The following is a 17720-nucleotide window of genomic DNA, read 5'->3' as shown; positions in this document are numbered from 1 at the left end:
CTGTTTTACCATACTAGTTAATGAATTTATCTGCTTTCATGATTAAGCAGACTGGGTTGGGAATCCTTTTAGATATTTTTAACAGATGCAAATTGTATGACACATAGTAGGTATAGTGATTTTGTTTTATTTAAAGATGTGAATATTTGAGATTAATTTTTGAATTCCATACTGAATATTTTGTATATTCCTGTACATAGTCTCCTCTTTTTCCTTAAAAGTTTAGGCCCTAAAAGTCTTGTTATAATTCCATTTTCTCAAAAATCCAATGTGGGGCGCCACTGTGAACAGAGCCAAATAGAGTTAAATTATTATAAGAGAGCTGCCATAGCTAGGCATGGTGGTACATGCTTGTAATCCCAGTGGCTCAGGAGGCTGAAATAGGAGGATTGCAAGTTCAAAGACAGCTTCAGCGAAAGTGAGGTGCTAAACAACTCAGTGAAACTCTGTCTCTAAATAAAATACAAAAATAGGGCTGGGGATGTGGCTCAGTGGTTGAATGCCCTTAAATTCAATCCCGGCAACTCCCCCTCACCAAATATATAAATAAATATAAAAAAGAGTTCTATCTATGTTCTCTACTTTTTTTATTATGGGTTTATTGCACTCTTGGTTATTTTTAGTTCCTAGCACAGTGTACCCTTGCACTTGTTTTGCACTGAGGCATTGACAGGATCAGTGTTTGTAAAAAACATTCAAAAACAGGTATAAATGCTGCACAATGAACCAACAAAGGCCCCAACAGACTAAAATGACAGCACACAACCATTATTGTCATTTGGTGGTGACAGGCAGAGCAGTTTTCCTTTTTCTCCTGGCTTATTTGTTATTTTATTTGTAAGTTCCCAAGATCAAATAACTCAAATAAGACATGTTTAAATTGCATCCCTCTCTCACACATGTGAACGTGCAGCAGACACACATAGCACAGATGCTTTGTAAATGATTGGTCACCCCCTATTTAGTTTGGTTGGAAAAATCAAATGGAGACTTCTTTCTAAAACCTGTTTCATGCAATGCAGGCAAATTTGTCCTCATTTTCTGTTGCCTGTGTCTTCATCTGTAATCAGCCAGTGGAGTCCTGCAGCCTACATCTACAATTTGTTGCTCTCTCCTAGTTTGCACAACACTGAACCATCTCATTTTGAAATTCAGGAGTGGCAGAGGAAGTCTTTAGTAGAGGATAGTAATTTGGGAGAAGGGAAAACCAAGAGGAAGATCACCTGTTTTGAAGAGGGAAGATATTGAAGGAAATTGCTTTGGTTAGTCAGACTCTGAGCCTCTCAGTGGATGTGCTGCTGTGACCTGCCCCTCCATCACCAGTGACCTAAAAATCAAATAATTCCAACCATTCATGAAACTCATTCCCATCTGTGGTGCATGGCTTGTACACTTACCCCCTCTATTGTCAGCAAAAGTGTCTAAATCTTTTCACCTAGCAGGCAGTGGACTGGTTTTCTTGCTTTTTTTCTGGCTGCTTCTGTGATTGTCAAATTAATACCTTCAAACACTTTTCCAGATCTGTTTCTTACCTGTGTGCCCTCTTACCCTCTCTAGTCCAATACTGTTTAGTCCAGGCAGATTTTTCTCTCTGCGTTCTTAAGGGCTCTGGCTAGGCCTAGGAATTAAATTGACCCTAAATAGATTAGTAAGAAAAAAGTGTACATATTTTTGCAGGTATGTTGATCCCACCTGGAAGGAAAATAACCTCAAAATGACACAATGTAAATTCATTAAGAAGATTGAATTGGAATGGCCTTAAATAGAAAAGTAGCGAAAATGTGTGGGGAGGCCAGAGGAAGGGAAGAATTATTTCAGGGAGATGGGTCAGTGCCCCATGTCTTCTAATAGGAAGATGTCCTCTCTCCTTCCTTGGGGTTTCCTCTTTTGTGGACCTGGTGGAGATGCTGCCTTTTTCCTGGTGCAGCAAAGGCAGAGTATTCCTTTTGTGTCTATTCTTTTTTAAGTGACCTTAACTTAAAATAATCCTTAGAACAAGGGGCATTTTTTTTCTGGTGGCATATTCTCTCACTCTTCATTTGCAAAATGCTTTCCTTGAATAATATGAGGTGTAGTTGTCTTATTATCAGAAAGTACTACAGGTGGGGTTTCCCTTGGGAACCACTAGGTCATTATAAACTAATGGATCAATAGGCTTTGAAATTGCTATTCATTGATCCCAAAAAGCTATTTTATGACATGTACATATTTCCTCCCTGTATTGTAGCAGTTCTGTCCAAGTTTCTTTAGGGAAATTCTTAAATACCACTACTTGATTGATGGTAGGGGTGTGTGTGTGTATGTGTGTGTGTGTATGTATGTGTGCGTGTGCATGTACACACTTATAAAATCACTGTATAACTGTTCTGAACATTGATAAGGTTGTTAATTTACTTTAGTAAATCCTTGTGTGTTTGATTTTTTTCCCACTCAAGAGTTGGTGATTAAACCCAGTAGTGCTGTACCACTGAGCTATACACCCCAGCCCTTTTCTCTTTTTATTTAGAAACAGGGTCTCAATAAGTTACTGAGGCTGGCCTCAACCTTGTGATCCTCCTGCCTTAAGTCACTCAAGTTGCTGCTATCATAGGTGTGTGCCATGGTGTCTGGTTTATCTTTTGAGTTTTATTGCTTATATGGGACAGTTTTTTGGTCATTTTTTCCCACTGACACAGTCAAAGGAAACAAATGATTATTTTACTATATACTTCAGAAGCAGTCAATAACTGTTTAGAGACTAGGAGTGAACAAATGATGGGATGGCCTGGTTTATGCAGGAATTGTTCCAAAGTACTAATATTGTCTATTCAGTAACTTATAAATGGATATGTATCTTTTAAAAATTAAGATAATCTCTACTCTTTGAAAATACAAGACTCTTAACTATTAAAAATCCTTTCATGACTGTTCATTTTTTTTGTATCTCTCAAGTCACCACCTCTATATAAACACTAATCTCCCCCTCTCCAGAGTGGGAAAAATCTCAATACTAATTGAAACTAAGATGATTTTACTGCTGTTGCTGAGACGTTGGCAGGTCTCTTAACAAGCTAATGTCACGGCATGGGATCCATTTGCTCTGTGTAGCTATTCTGCAGGGCAGTAAGCATGCCGTGATTAATTAATTAAAATATGCTACGTGAAAAAAAATGAATTTGGAAAAAATTATAACATAATCTCATAAATATTAATTCACATTTGTATGAATTGCTCATACTTTTCAATATACTTTTAAGGCACCTTCAGTATGATAAAAGATTTGATCTCTAATGAGATGGGCATAATGTTTTAAAAATCACAGTTGATACCTTATTAAATAGTGTGTGTGTGTGTGTGTGTGTGTGTGTGTGTGTGTGTTTCAGTTCCTGGGCATTGAACTCAGGGGCACTTGACCACTGACCCACATCCCTAGTCCTGTTTTGTATTTTATTTAGAAATGACAGGATCTCACTGAGTTTCTGAGGAACTCACTAAGTTGCTGAGGCTGGCTTTGAACTCTCTATCTCCTGCCTCAGCCTCCCAAGCTGCGGGGATTACAGGTGTGCATGACCACGCTAACTTATTATTTGTTTATTAATCTGTTACTGCTACAAGAAAAAGATTCAGGGAAGTAGGTGGGTTGATGACAATGAACAGAGGGTCCTCCCCCCCCTTTTTTTTTTTAACCCTGTAGGTAGTTTTTGTATTTCCGTTAGAAGTAGTCCAATTTAATTGTATTATAAATGAGCAACTCACAATGTAACTCACCTGCCTCCTTCTGTTGTTGTCATTCCTCAGTTTCTTTTCATGAGAGGTAACTCTGTTGTTTAAATGTGAGATTAAACACAGAAAATATTTTGAGCTAAGCAGGTGTTTAACATAACTTATTGGGGTAGTAGATGCTGGACAAAGGAATTCTATTTAGCAGACATTAATTGAATATTTTCATGTGTTAGATATAGTGTGCAAGATCTGAGACTATGCAGTCAGTGACCATTGCACTTGCATTGATTGCAGCTTATCCTCTGAAACATTGCTCACTACATTCTCATTGCCTCAGGACAGCTACCTCTCAAATAGCATAGGACAGATCATCTAACAGCTAGAGGTTAGACCCAAAGCCACTCACTTGCCTTAGTGGACGTTTTAATTTTATTTCTTACCCCCAATTATAGGCCTTTCCTCCTTTCTGGGGTGTCTTGATATTTGCATATTGCATTATATTTTTATCACATGTTCATCTCAACATCCTTACTTTCCATCTTCTTTGCAAGATGTAAATGACAATATACAGTGCCTACTGGCACTATCAAGCTTTCATAGCTTGCTTTGGTGTATTATAAGCAGTTTAGTATTTTTTTTAAAATCACTATTATACTTTATCTTTATTGTGCTTAATCACTACTGTGCTTTATAGGTTTGGATGTTTTAACTACTCTTGTTTACTTATGCATTAAATACGTATATATTGACCACCAATTATTTTACCTGGCTTATGTAAAACACTTACTTGATGAAACACTGGGATTGCTGAGGTCTGCTGCTTACTTCCTGCCACTTTTAACCTTTTTTTCAGACAGATTATGCTATCAGCTGCTTCAAGGCCTTTGCCCAAGTTGTTTGTGCTCAGCCTTTCAGACTAGGTCATCTTGTTGACCCTAACCCTCTGCCCTGGTCTAGATCATTTCCCCCAGTTTTAATACCTTTTACCTTTTTTTTTTTTTGAGTTATCATTACAGTTTGCAGTGATATATTTAGTATGTGGGTATTAAATTTCGAAGGGAGGAAAGAGTGAAATTTTGATTTGGAAAAATAGGTAGAAATAATTTTTTTTAACTTTATTTTTGGTAGTACTGGTGACTGAACACACACATGCTAGGAAAGTGCTGAACCACTGAGTTGTCCCCCTCTACAAACCTTTTTAAAATTTTTATTTTGAGACAAGGGTCTCCTTAAGTTGCTGGGGCTTGCCTTGAACTTGGAAACCTCCTTCCTCAGCCTCTTGAGTAGCTGGATTATAAGTGTGCGCAACCACTCTCAGCTTTATTTTAGTTTTATTTTATTTTTCAGTGTGCCATTAGGAGCACAGAAACTGAGAAAATGTGGGAAGGAGACTCCATGAAAGAACATTGTCAGTTTAAGAATTGTATCTCATTTCTTAGGGTTCATAAGGCATATATCAGGTGATCTGAGGTTCTGTAAGTTTTGCACATGAGCTCAGAATTTTAGTGACTGACTTCAAGGCTTGAAATGAATGGTGCTAGCATCTAGACTGAGCCCAGGCCTTCTGGTATTCTCAGTATGTTGTGAGCTGCCTGTAGGGACATCTGTTTATCAGGTCATCAGATTCTGCACTGGGCAACTCCTGTTAGAGGACATTGATTACCCATAAGGATAAATACAAAGTTGTTGCTGTTGATCTTTGTGATTATATTGTCATTTACATTTTGCAAAGAAGGTGGAAAGTAAGGATGTTGAGATAAACATGTGATAAAAATATAATGCATTATGGAAACATTCTAATTATATGAATTGATAGTTTTCTTCTTGTTGGCTCTGATATGTTCAGTCTTGTGCCTTTTCTTTTGAACTGGGCATGTACTTAGTATTCGTCTTTGAAACATACAGTCATTGAAAAGTTACTTGAAAAGTAAGAATATTGAGCTTCTTCTGGAAATGTCATTGTGTGCTGATCCAGCACAGAATGAAACAAAGGCACCAGTGAAATCACTTTCAATGGACAAGTAATTTGTGCTTTATTAAGTTTTCTGTCCAAGAAGATTAGAAAGGGTGTATTTGTGATAGCATCAGGGAGTCAGAAAAGAGAGCCATGTTTCTCAGTTTTAGGTTATTATATTCTATTTTTCTGTCCCCATCACCTTTTCTAGGAATTTTATTTAACCTTTATTTTGGATATGGCCCTAGATACCTGCATAACCATGGCTTCCCTTTCCTCCTTTTTTTCCCCCCTACAGAAAGATGTAGCACTTAAGCCTCAGGAACGTGTGGAGAAACGCCAGACTCCCTTGACCAAGAAGAAACGAGAAGCACTTACCAATGGCTTATCTTTTCATTCAAAGAAGAGCAGACTCAGCAACCCACACCACTACAGCTCAGACCGAGAAAATGACCGTAATCTCTGCCAGCACCTTGGGAAGAGAAAGAAAATGCCGAAGGGACTCAGACAGGTGAGAAAACTTGGATTTATTTTATTCTGTGAACTTCTATAGATGCCTGCTTCTCTGTGGTTCTTCGCAAAGGTGGAGAAGTTATCCTTGGTGGCATCCTGTAACTGGTTGCAGAGCTGTATGCTTGCTTCCAAAGGATTATAATCACAATCTCTCTTTTTTTTTTTTTTCTTCAGTTAGAATTGGTAACTTTGGTTTGGTACCCTTTCCATTGAATACTCTCTATGCAGCAAAGCTTGATGTGTTTAGGGCAGACTGGTGTTTAAGGCAGACTGAAGTCTTGACAGTTGTCAAGGTGGACTGGTGTGTAGGGAAAAGAACCTTGAAATTAGGACAAAAGGGATAGGGAAATTTAGTGACATACATTGTGTATTTCATGGTTCCAAGGTACTAAAATTGGTTCTTTGAGTATTGCTTTGCATAAGATTGACATTTTCCAGGGAAGCTCAAGTATTGTGGCATGTGGGAGAGCAGTGACAAAGAAAGGGACTGCCTTCTAGTGCCTTAATTGTTTTCCATAATCCATAATTGAAGACAGACTTTGTGATCTGCCAATTGAATACAAGTTGGTAGTGGGGCTCCCTGGCCTGTTAATTAGGTTTCAATGATTCACAGGCAACTATTGCTCTTGGCATTTGGGGAGAATTTTTGCCTGTGAAATCTGTACATGTGATTGATTGATAGAGATGAAGTTGTTTGTAACAATTTTTTTTTTCCCTGCAGAAACCCGGAGGCTTTAGTGACTGTAGAGTTACCTGTGTCCTGGGTATGTTTTGTTTTTGGTGAAACCATTGGGTGGGATTGACTATTACTTGAAGGAAGCAGGGGAAGGAATTGTGGTTCACAGAGCAAGTGCTGTTAATTAGAAGCTGAACAGGTAATTTCTAGTTGCAGGTGTTTCTTTGCAGAGGGGAAAGATCTGCAATCATATAAAACAGTGGTTTCAAAACCCACAGACCATTATAATCACATCGTTAGCTCCACTAAACATAAATTTTTGCCCTCTCCCTAGGATCTAATGAAGTTTTTCTTAAAACATTTTTAATTGTAAATGGACACAAATCTATGTTTTATGTATGTTTGTATGTATGCATGTGGTGCTGAGGATCAAACCCAGTACCTCACGCATGCAAGGCAAGCGCTCAACCACTGAGCTACAACCCCAACCCATAATGTAGATTTTAGCTTAAGAAATTTCTGTTTGATAATGATCAGACTGATTTGGAAGTTATGTTACAAAGCATCTAGAGTGTATTTTGCATGATGAATTTTAGCTTAAAGATCAGAAGGTTCAGAAGCCTCAAGAAAAGGTAAAGAGCAGTTTGGTGTCAGAGTTCAGCCTGTGGAGAATAAAGGATAGTATACTAAGAACCATCTGGAGTGATGGGTTCAGCATGGACTCCAAAAGCTTCTTGCATGTAATGCCCTTCAGTATGACACTCAGGGTGGTGTTTCTGAGGGCTAACATATAATCCTAAAATCCCCCAATTGAAGTTATAATGGTAATTTACTAACTATAGTCACATACAGTTCTATAATAATTATGCTGTAGACATTCAGTGAGGTAGTTTGCATAGTATAACCTGTAATTCATACATCAACCCTGCCTAGTAGGAAATATGGTTACCCTGCTGATGTGGAAACTCATACTTGATCAAATGGCTTGTCTGATGCCATCTGGCAGTGAGGTTCAGCACAATGATTTAGATCCAAATCTTTTTAGCCAAGAGCCTCCGCTTTCCCCCTGTACCTCCTCTTTGGGTATGCAGAAAAAGCACAGCAGGTCAGAGGATGGGAGGAGTTTACAAATATTTCTAGAAACTAAATGATAGTATGGTCAAACAGACTTTGACTTTGGCCATCAAAATGGTCTTTGAAGGTAAAAGAAAAATCAGAATAAGCTATGAAATTCAGAGGGTAGATCAAGAGCTGAAGAGTTTGAAAGTAACCAAATTTGGATTAGGATTTTTTAATAAGGAGGAAGGGAGAGGAGTGCAAAAGTCAAAATAGAGCTTGCACAGGTTGTCTCCTTAAGGAGCTTTAGTTTCTCATTTGGATACTAAATTCATTATCACAATGAAACAGCTGAGGAACACAAGAGTGATGTGTTGCCAAGTCTACTGGCCAAATCATGACTTCTGAGAAGAATTTTGGGAAAACATAATTAATCCTTTCCAGAACACTGAGTAAAATCAAAAAATTTTCAATATGTCTGACATTGAGATCACAAGGAATGCTTTAAAAATTTAGTATTTTATATTTTAAAATACAGAGAATGCAAAAGGATTTTAAAAATAGAGCAGCAATGATAAAAAGTTGATGAGAGTTCACATAATTTTCAGGTTTGGCTCCAACTAGATATTCTAAATCTCAGTTTAATTCATTAGATTTTCCTTTCTCTCTGGTTTGAACTGAACCAGAGGAAATAGACTGAAGTAACCTACAAGTCATTTTTAGGATATATTAACTTTTTAAACAGACATCAGGATGTATCATCAAAATAAATCGAGCCTTTCTCCTTAACTGAGATTTAGGTGTCCCAAAGTCATTAAGAGCAGAATTTTGCAGAAAAGAGGTAACCTATTGAGATGGCTTCTAGTTGTAGGCAAACACTATTCATGGGAAAAATAAAGGAATTTGGGAATATGTTACCAGTTTAGCAGGTAGACACTGATCTTGCTGATAAAGATGGTTTATGCTTTATATGATTTAAAAAGCTTTATATAAGTTACTGTATATAGACAATACTTATAAGAAATGGAAATTTGCTTCTCTTTGAAAATCCAGTATGGCCGAGTCAAATTTGGTGGAACATTTATAGTTGACCAAAAATGTCTGCTGATTTCTAGGAAGAAAAGTCATGGATTCCAGTGCAGTCTTTAAAATTAAAGCTGTTACTCATTCATTTCGGTTAATTAATAATAAAGTTAGAGCTGTCCTTGGTGGGTTCATTTTCTTTCTGTACTAGCATTGCACATTGGATGTATTTGGCATAAATGGTGGTATTGGTGTATGAGGGCCCAGGTGACTAAGCCACCATCTATCTTTCCACCCATCCTGATGAAGCAGTCTATGTTCTTTCCTATGTCAGTTGTTTGGTACCAGTGATTGGTTCTGTAATTTTTTTAATCTTTATTTTGCTTATTCATTTTTACGTGGTGCTGAGGATCAAACCCAGTGCCTCACATGTGCAAGGCAAGCGCTCTGCCATGGAGCCACAACCCCAGCCCCTGGTTGTGTATTTTAGAGAGACTTATTCATGATGCCTTGAGAACTCTCTGTGACATTTGTTATTAGAGAAAGTTATCTTGCAAAGGATGATTTGTAATGGAAAACTTTGATTAAACAGATCCAGTTTAAGTCACATTTTTGAAAACCTGCTATAATTAGTTTTGGGTGAAAATACAGGCCCAAAATCACCCAGGTATTTATCCATCTTGACTCTAGAGCCTACAGGCTTCTGAAGTCAGAGCATTTGAAAAATGAATGTAATTTGTGATTATGCTTTCATAATGAAAAGATAGGAACTTTGCTGTGTTCTTTCATAATGGTTAAATGCCTGAAGGTACCTTGAGCTAGTATCAAGAAATGTGAGCCACAGTTAAACCTTATTTTTACCTCATACTTCAGAATTTCAAGTTTAATATGTTAATTGTTTCAAGTTTAATAAGTTTAATTGCTTTTCAAAAATCATGCTGTCATGTGAAGGTCACTAACTATGATATCCAATAAAATTGTTTTTCCTCTGTGAATTTAAGTTACAGATTACTTTTTTCTCATTGTTCAATTATAAGAACAAAAATATGTAAGGAAAGATTGAGAGAGAGAATAAAAAATCAGTTTACAGTATCTCTGGGAATTTTGATTGACTTGAATATGATGCTGACTTTCAGCATTTAGTTATTGAGGATTTTTAATCCAGGCTTGTGTATGTTCAGGAGTTAGTTGTGTGTTATACTGGAGGGGTGGCTTTCTCTCTCTCTCTCTTTTTTTTTTTTTTTTTTTTTTTTTTTGAGATGGAGTCTCACTATGATGCCTGGTCTGATCTTAAAACTCTTTTTCTTAAGTGATCTTCCCTTTTCACTCAGCCTCCTCAATGCTGGAACTACCAGTGTGCTCCACCCCACCTGGTAAAGGATTTTTTTTTTTTTTTTTTTTTTCGTTTTAATTTGGGTTTTTTGGAAGCAGTGACCACTGTTTTGTATTCTGGAATTTTGGGCTTTGTCATTATCTAGGATATATTATGTGAATCCTAAATGTTAAAGCAAGTGTAAATATCACATGACTTCATTGAGACAGATCTTCAGAGTGGTGTGGCCAATAATAATTATATCTCAAGTGCATTTTGTAATTTTTAATTAAAATTTTTGGAAAGTGGCTCTATTAAGTGTAGATAGCTGTGTGGCTAGGTCTAAGGTGGGCTTCTGTCCCCATTGGGCTGCTAGAGTGGAACACAGTACCATCTCCCTCCCAGGAAGGAGCTGGAGGCAAAGTATGTGGAGGTGGAGGCCAAGACTCCACTCTTAACTGCTGTGTGTGTAATTGAGAGTCCTGGTGGAGTTGGCAGGGAAGCCACTGCTTCAGAGTCACCTGGCTAGTGAACTGTGCCTTGGGAAAGAGCTCCAACATGCCTTTGTGCAAGGAGACCCTGACCCCAAAGCAGAGGGCCTGTGAGTGGCAGGAATAAGAGGTCCAGACCTACACATTCATTCAGTTATAAAACCCTCCAAAAATAATTATGTACAGTGTCTAAAAGGGGGGTATGTAATATTTCTGCCACCTCCTCAAATAGAAACTACAGAAAAAAAGAGTTTGAGAGAAGGAACTGCAATTATAAGAGTGGGTGCTAACTTTTATAATTGTGAGTTATGAAACAATTACTATAGGTAATTGTTTTATAAAACAGTGAATTTTTGAGTTTCCCAAAGTAAGAATTTGAGGTGTATGTTCAAAACTTTATTAAGGGTAATTCAGATTCTGTATAGTGTTTGAGAAATAGGAAAAAGAAAGCCACAGAAATGATTCTTAGCTCCAATAAATGTCTACAAGAAAATTCCATTGATAAATTTGTGAACGCTGAGGGAACATGTTTTTCTCTTAACAAAGTTTAGCCACAGTTTTGATAGAATAAAACTAGCACAGCCGTGATAGAATAGAACTCCCTTTATTGAAAACTGTATTTTGGGGCTAATTTAATCCTACATTTTTTCCTCTTCTGATTTTACATTGTATTTGCATGTGATCTGCTCTGCTATAGATCATAAAATAAGCCTCTGCAATTTTTCTGATCTATGTTCACAGCAGTCCCTTCTCTACACAAGTCTGTACATGACAGGTAATGAGTAGGAGGTGCAAGTGGGTGGGTGCCTGTGATTTGCAGTGGTATTGGTGGGAGCTGAACAGATGGTTGTGATAGCCATGTGCTGCGAGATTCCCGTGGGAGTTGATGGCAGTGACAGGCAACTTACAATGTGCTATTTACAGTTTGGGTTTGCAGTCTTTTGGTGACATCTGAATGCTCTTTAGCAACTGCTTTCATTACTGCCTTTCGAGGAGCTGCTAATTGAAAATGAAATTGTGGGTGGGCTTTCAGACAGCCAGGCACAGGCAACTCTGTGTGGTAAGTGTTATTGGAGATCTGTTGGATGTCTTGATGCCCAGTGTGTAATTCTTTTTTTAAAAAAGATGGGTACAGCCAAAGGTAAATTAAAGATTTACTTAGGTGCACATAGGTACAGCTTAATGTCATGGCCTGCACAACCAGTCAAATGTACAATAATATTGGGCTGGAAACAAACATAGGGAAAAGCTCAGAGATCCAGGCCATCTGCCCATGGCTCATGCTTGCGTGGGTTCAATGTGTATAACTGTATTAAGTTTTTATTTTAAATTGGTTGACATTTTGCAGTGTTCTTCATGTGTGAAGTTTAGGTCATCATTCTCTTTTCTTCCTCTGTTTATGCGGTTACTGTGTAGGGAAAATGGTTTTTTTTATCTATTGAACTTTGGGATGTTACTATATATTCAAATTTTTGTCTGTAACTTTTATACCTATAGACATTTTCATATGATACAACTCTGTTAAAGACAGTTGAGGCTCCCAGGCACATAAGCACATAGATGTTGAATTTAATAAGACTTTTGACAATGGACAATGAGCTTGATTCTTGTATGGCTTCTATCAACTGAAGAATTGTGCTTTATAGCTCATCTTTACAGTTGTCAGCTGTTGCATCAGTACCATTACTGAAATGGTAGCTTTCCTAAGTGTTTGTATGTAGAATTGTTTTATTATCTGTTACTGAAATAGCTTTGTACAGAGAAATCTTTTGCTGAACAAGGATGACCTCCCTTTAAGAAGTGCTGTTAGCTCTCTTTTTAATTAAATATGAAGATAGGTACATTATTGTTGTGTTATTCTTAGCTTTCCCTTGAACATTTCAGTGAATATTATTTGGGACAAAACCATGCTGATATATGTGGTTTGTTTGACTAGGAGTGATGTTTGCTCTTAGGAAGCCCCTGAGGCTTGGGCTGAGGGGACCTTGATGACACCCCCCTTGTTATACTTAACCTTCAGTCCCCATTTCATTTGCTTTGCTACAGGAACCCAGCTGTTTTAAAGCATTTGAGCTACTGCTGGGTCCTAATGATGTTTAAAAGAACCTATTTGGTATGAATTAGATTTGGAATGAATTCTGGAGCATTGCCTATTGATGTGAGTGTTGATAAACTTATTGAGAGAGTTCCAGGACTTTTTACACCTAGGGGCCTGTATCCTCACATCAGTGTGCACTCCCAACCCCAGACACAAGCAGAAACAAAAATAGCTCACAAACACCAGCAAGTCCTGCCAGAGCCTGCCTGATATCTTTCAGGAGGTCCGAAGAGGTGTGCCTCATGGCCTGCTTCAACACTTTACCTGCATGAATTGATCAGAGCTCTGCAGAAGCTGCCACTTGTCCTGTGTGTCTGCCTGCAGTGATGCTTATATTGCAGGTCATTCGTAATCACTTTTTGTACCTGGGTTTGCTTGGGAAGTGCTTGTGTTGTACATTTTGAAATTATGTAATATAAAGCTGGATAGGTCCTGATGGTCAGTGACAGTTCCGAAGAGCTGAGATTGGACTTTATTACATTCAGACACAATTAACTTTGTTTTCTGTGTAGGGAATTCACAGAATGACACTTCTCACACGGTGGTCTAAAGACCACCTACTTATACCAGACCCACTGTGGAACTTTTGTTAAAATGCAGATTCCCACATATAAACTGCTCCCACTAGTGGTGACACCAGAGCAGATGCCCCATGAGTCACACTTAAATAAACTGCATTATACTTACTTTTTATTGAAAAGTAAAATTTTGCTCCATTGTTAACAGAGCATAAAGTGAAATTTAAGTGCATTTTGTATGATGTTAATTTCTTCAATAATAGGATCATATTCTTTTTCTGTACATTTACAAATTTTTTTCCAAAATATTATTAGGAGGAAAGGAACATTTCAGCCACATGTTATAGACTTTATATTTCCCCTTTCTCCCCAAAAGTTTTCAAAACAGCTGCTTCTCTTCTAGAAATTCACTTGAATGGCCGTGGTGGAGTAGTTGTGTTGTATTCTTTTCTCTTTAGGCTCACCAGCTCCTTCATATACATAGCTGTGTATAAGCATGTTGTCTGGAGTTGTTCATTTTTCTTTTTCTTAGGTCCTACTTACCTCTTTGTTCTTCTATTTGTAGACAGCAAGGTTGAATCTTAAAGTTTCTAAGTTTTATGAATTCCCAAATTATCAAAAATTGGCCATAATCATTGACAGTACTAGAGGGCAGGTGTGAATGCAATCTGAAAATATTGGCTATATATTAGTGGAGACTAACAGCCTTTAACCATTTTCTTTGTAACTAAGAAAGCTACAGTTTAATAAAATATTATGCTTGAATTTGTGGGTTCTACATATTTAAAAGGAAACATTTTCCTTTCTCAAATAGAATAAACAGAATGAAAGCCCTTAAAGAAGTTTTGGTCAAGTTGCTAAACCTATAATTACAATTTAACAATCACTTGAAGTGTGTCAATAGTAGGTACTGTTTGTTTTTGAATACATACCTGTGAGACCAGAAATGCTCTTCCTCTTGAGATTAATGTAATACTGAAGGGTTACTCATGGAATTGTCACAGTTCTACAAATCTACTTTCATTTTGCTTGAGTGGTACTTACTTTAATTATATTTAAGAAGCATAGTCTTATTAAGTCAGAATAACATATTTCAACAAGGATACTTTTTAACCAAGAAAATGTTTAATCTGTTAGAATTTAGGGTGGTATAGGGGAAAAAAAAGAGAAAAATTTTAGAAGTCTAAGATTTTATCAAAGATTCTTGCAGATTTTTGCAGAAAAGCCCAAAAGCATTAAAAAGAATATAAAAAAAAAATTTCCCCTTATGGTAGCACTGGGCACTTGTGAATGTATAGCAGTTGGGGATTTTGGAAGACATTTGGTAATAAAAACATTTTTCAGGTCTTAAAGTGTTGTAATTCAAGGACTACCTGTAATAAGCTCTTTGGGGGCATTTTTATCTTTATGAGTTAATTTTGCTTCTGTGTGAGTGAATGCTTAGTTGTTCAAGCCAAGGAATATTAGACAGGATTCAAACCTTGTGTTTCTTCTAAATTAATATTGATATGAAAATTTTTGGTGAAAGTACATTTCTGTTACCAGTAAGTTGTGTGACCTTTATTAGGATTTTGAGATGTGATTTATATGTTTTTTTTTAAAAAAATAAACTGACAAATAGTGATGAAAGATTTATTTGAGGTATACACAGTATTATAGCTTTCTTTGCACAGTAATTTCATATTTTCCGTCAATGAGTCAAGGCACAAAGCAAGGACAATCAAAATGTGTGCTTTGAGCTGGGATCCTAGGATTTTGTTGCTACAATCATTTAGTTGCTCCAACTTTTACAATCCTTTTTGGAGCTTTTTAAAAGTTATTTTTTAGGGTACAGGTGACCTGTTTTGGCAGAGTGAAGCAGTAATTTAAGAGGAAAAATTATTTTCCTGCCTAGTTCCATTTCAGTTCTGAAAGGCTGCTTAATTGGGGCTGGGAATACAGCTGTGGATGAAAAGACTGAAGTAAGGAATGCTTTTCTTCCACATTGTTGTGCTGTGGTTATCAACCTCTCTTATAAGGTCAGCCTAGCTTCTCTTCTTGGTGGCAAGGTAAGACAAGGCACAAAATTGGTTGGGCTGTGATTCAGAGAGTGGGAATATCCAAAAAAATATGTTGAACACTTTATATTAATGTCTTTCTACACTGTTTCTTGATTGTTTGTTTGTTATAGTCTGATACTGTAGGTCATTGAGGACAAGTTGTGACTGTCGTAAGAAATGCTCCTTACTTAGGGTTCTCTTTCAACAGATACTAGAATCTTCATTCTGGACAGTAAAGTAATTCCTCTTGGATGTCTCATGTTGGCAGCTGGAAGAAGAGGAAGCCGTCTTCTCATTGTTTTATGGTCCCTGCTTTGAACTCACTTATAGAAATATCTTAATCATTGCAACTGGAAAGAGCGGTGGGGGCGGGGGTTGTTGTGAGAATGTTCAGTGAGGAAAAGCATGTCAGTCTGTTGTATTGCTTAGGCGATAGGAACAATTCACTGGAAGGGAGACCGGGAATGAGGGGTCTTGGGTTACAAGTTCTGTCTTGCTACTGTTGCACTTATTCCTTGACTAAGTTATTGCCTCCTCTTTGGCCTTCAGTTTCTGGGTACTTGAGTCAGAATGCCTCCATCATGTAAAAAAGTTATACATGCTAGAATACATCAAATTTCCTTTTCTTTTAGTTTCCCTTCAGCTGTCAAACAGTGGACTGTAAAATAACTTGAACCTTGATAGTATTAATATTTTAAATCAACTTGTATTTAAATATGTAATATATGCAAAGAACAACTCAAAAAGTTTCTGTTTTACAGTAGACTGACTTTGGTGAAGTTATGATGTGCACATGGTTGTTAGATTACCATAGATGTGACAGGTACATTAGATTCAATGGAGTGGGCTCATGCATACTGTTTTTGCAGATGTTAAAAGCCTTGTTGAGAAGAGAGTAATGTGAGATTGGTGCAGTGACTTTGCTTGGGGACCATGCCTATTAGCGGTGATTTGAGGATTGTAATTTTTGGTCTTTCAAAATTGAAATGAAGTCCTAGAAATCTCCTCTTATGAATAATTCTTGGTGAAGAGATATAATTAAATTATTTCTAAATCATGTTTCTTTTAACCACTAACCCAGGGTCCTGACCATAGTTAGTTTTCTAATTTTTCATGAAGTAAATTGTGAAGCGCATGTATTGATTCTTCTCAATACATTTTGGAAAATCCTTCCTCTACTCCATTCATGTAGAGTAAGCGAAATTTATAAGAAAACAGCATCTCCTTATTGGGACTAATCAACAGTTGTGAGGGAAGTGGTTGCTGTGTTGGGCTCCCTGCCCTTTTTTAGGTAAGTTCTTTCTTCAGTGAATGTCTGTGTTCATTTCACTTTCCCAAAGCCTTTGTTATTGTGAGATGCATTAAAGAACTGGAAGAAGTGGTTGCTGTTTTCCAGGGCTTTGTCCTTGGGTTACTTAATTGCTTTGGAACAGTTTAAAGTAAATAAGCTGTGAGAAATATTCTTTGAAATGTTGATGAATGATAGATATGCCCTTAGCTTTTTATTAATCTCCCTTGTGTTTTTTATAATGCCATGTATTTTTCTTGGGAGAGTTTCCCTACAGCTGTATTTGTGATCTTGAGCTGGGATTTATGAGCTGCCACTACTATGGTCTCCCTCTGTGTTTGTCATCAGATATGAAGAGTTTTGTGTGGTTTGTTTTCATTTTCTTAATATGTAAGAAATTTTCCTAATTCAAATACATGAATCACTATTTTTTTCTGATTTTGTTCTTTTGGATTGGGTTATCTTACTAAAATAAATGTATGAGTTGTGAAAATTTCTTTTTGAAATTAAGGACAAAATTACTAAAGCAGGATGCATTGTCATTACTTGAAGAAATGTCTAGTATTTTAGTATTTGGACTTGAGGGTGTTTTATTGTTGTTGTTTAATTTTAACTGTTATAACTAGGACAAGGGAGAAAGTTAAATGAAATAAAAACATTGTGGTGGGAAATATAGGAGAAAACTTAGGACACAAGACAACCATTCTGAATCTTACTGAAGATACTAATTAAGATTATTAAATGTTAACTGACCCCAAGGATGTTGGAACTGCATTCCATAAGCTGCCTGGCATTTGTATCAGTCTCATACATCAAACTGCATCATCTTTGGCTTTTTGACTATGAAAGGCTTTGGATCTATGGCTAAGCCAGTTCTTGGGGTTAAAGACAAATGATTACCCATTAGTCCTGTCTTCTTCTTACTTCTAGAGAGATTCTTCTGAGAAATTCAGAACTGTTTTATTGTTATGTATCAATATTTTATCAATATTGTCACTTACCATAATGCTGTTTTTAAGGAAGACGTAACTACTAACAGAGCTCTTTGTG

The 17720-nt window shown here is 36.9% G+C and overlaps 1 protein-coding gene across 1 annotated transcript in view; it reads left to right on the top strand.

The window, feature by feature from the left end:
- The window catches only part of LOC143384873 (autism susceptibility gene 2 protein-like), a 526849-nt gene that overhangs the window by 296817 nt on the left and 212312 nt on the right, over positions 1-17720 (top strand). Inside the window, exon 2 of the mRNA XM_077105989.1 lies at positions 5955-6167. Within this exon, the coding sequence (XP_076962104.1) occupies positions 5955-6167 (213 nt within the window). The remainder of the gene's footprint in view (positions 1-5954; positions 6168-17720) is intronic.

Source organism: Callospermophilus lateralis, chromosome 19 (assembly GCF_048772815.1).
Source record: "Callospermophilus lateralis isolate mCalLat2 chromosome 19, mCalLat2.hap1, whole genome shotgun sequence".
Classification (NCBI taxonomy): Eukaryota; Metazoa; Chordata; class Mammalia; order Rodentia; family Sciuridae; genus Callospermophilus; species Callospermophilus lateralis.
The sequence above is the reverse complement of the archived record's forward strand: the minus strand, read 5'-3'. Positions and strand labels throughout refer to the sequence as shown.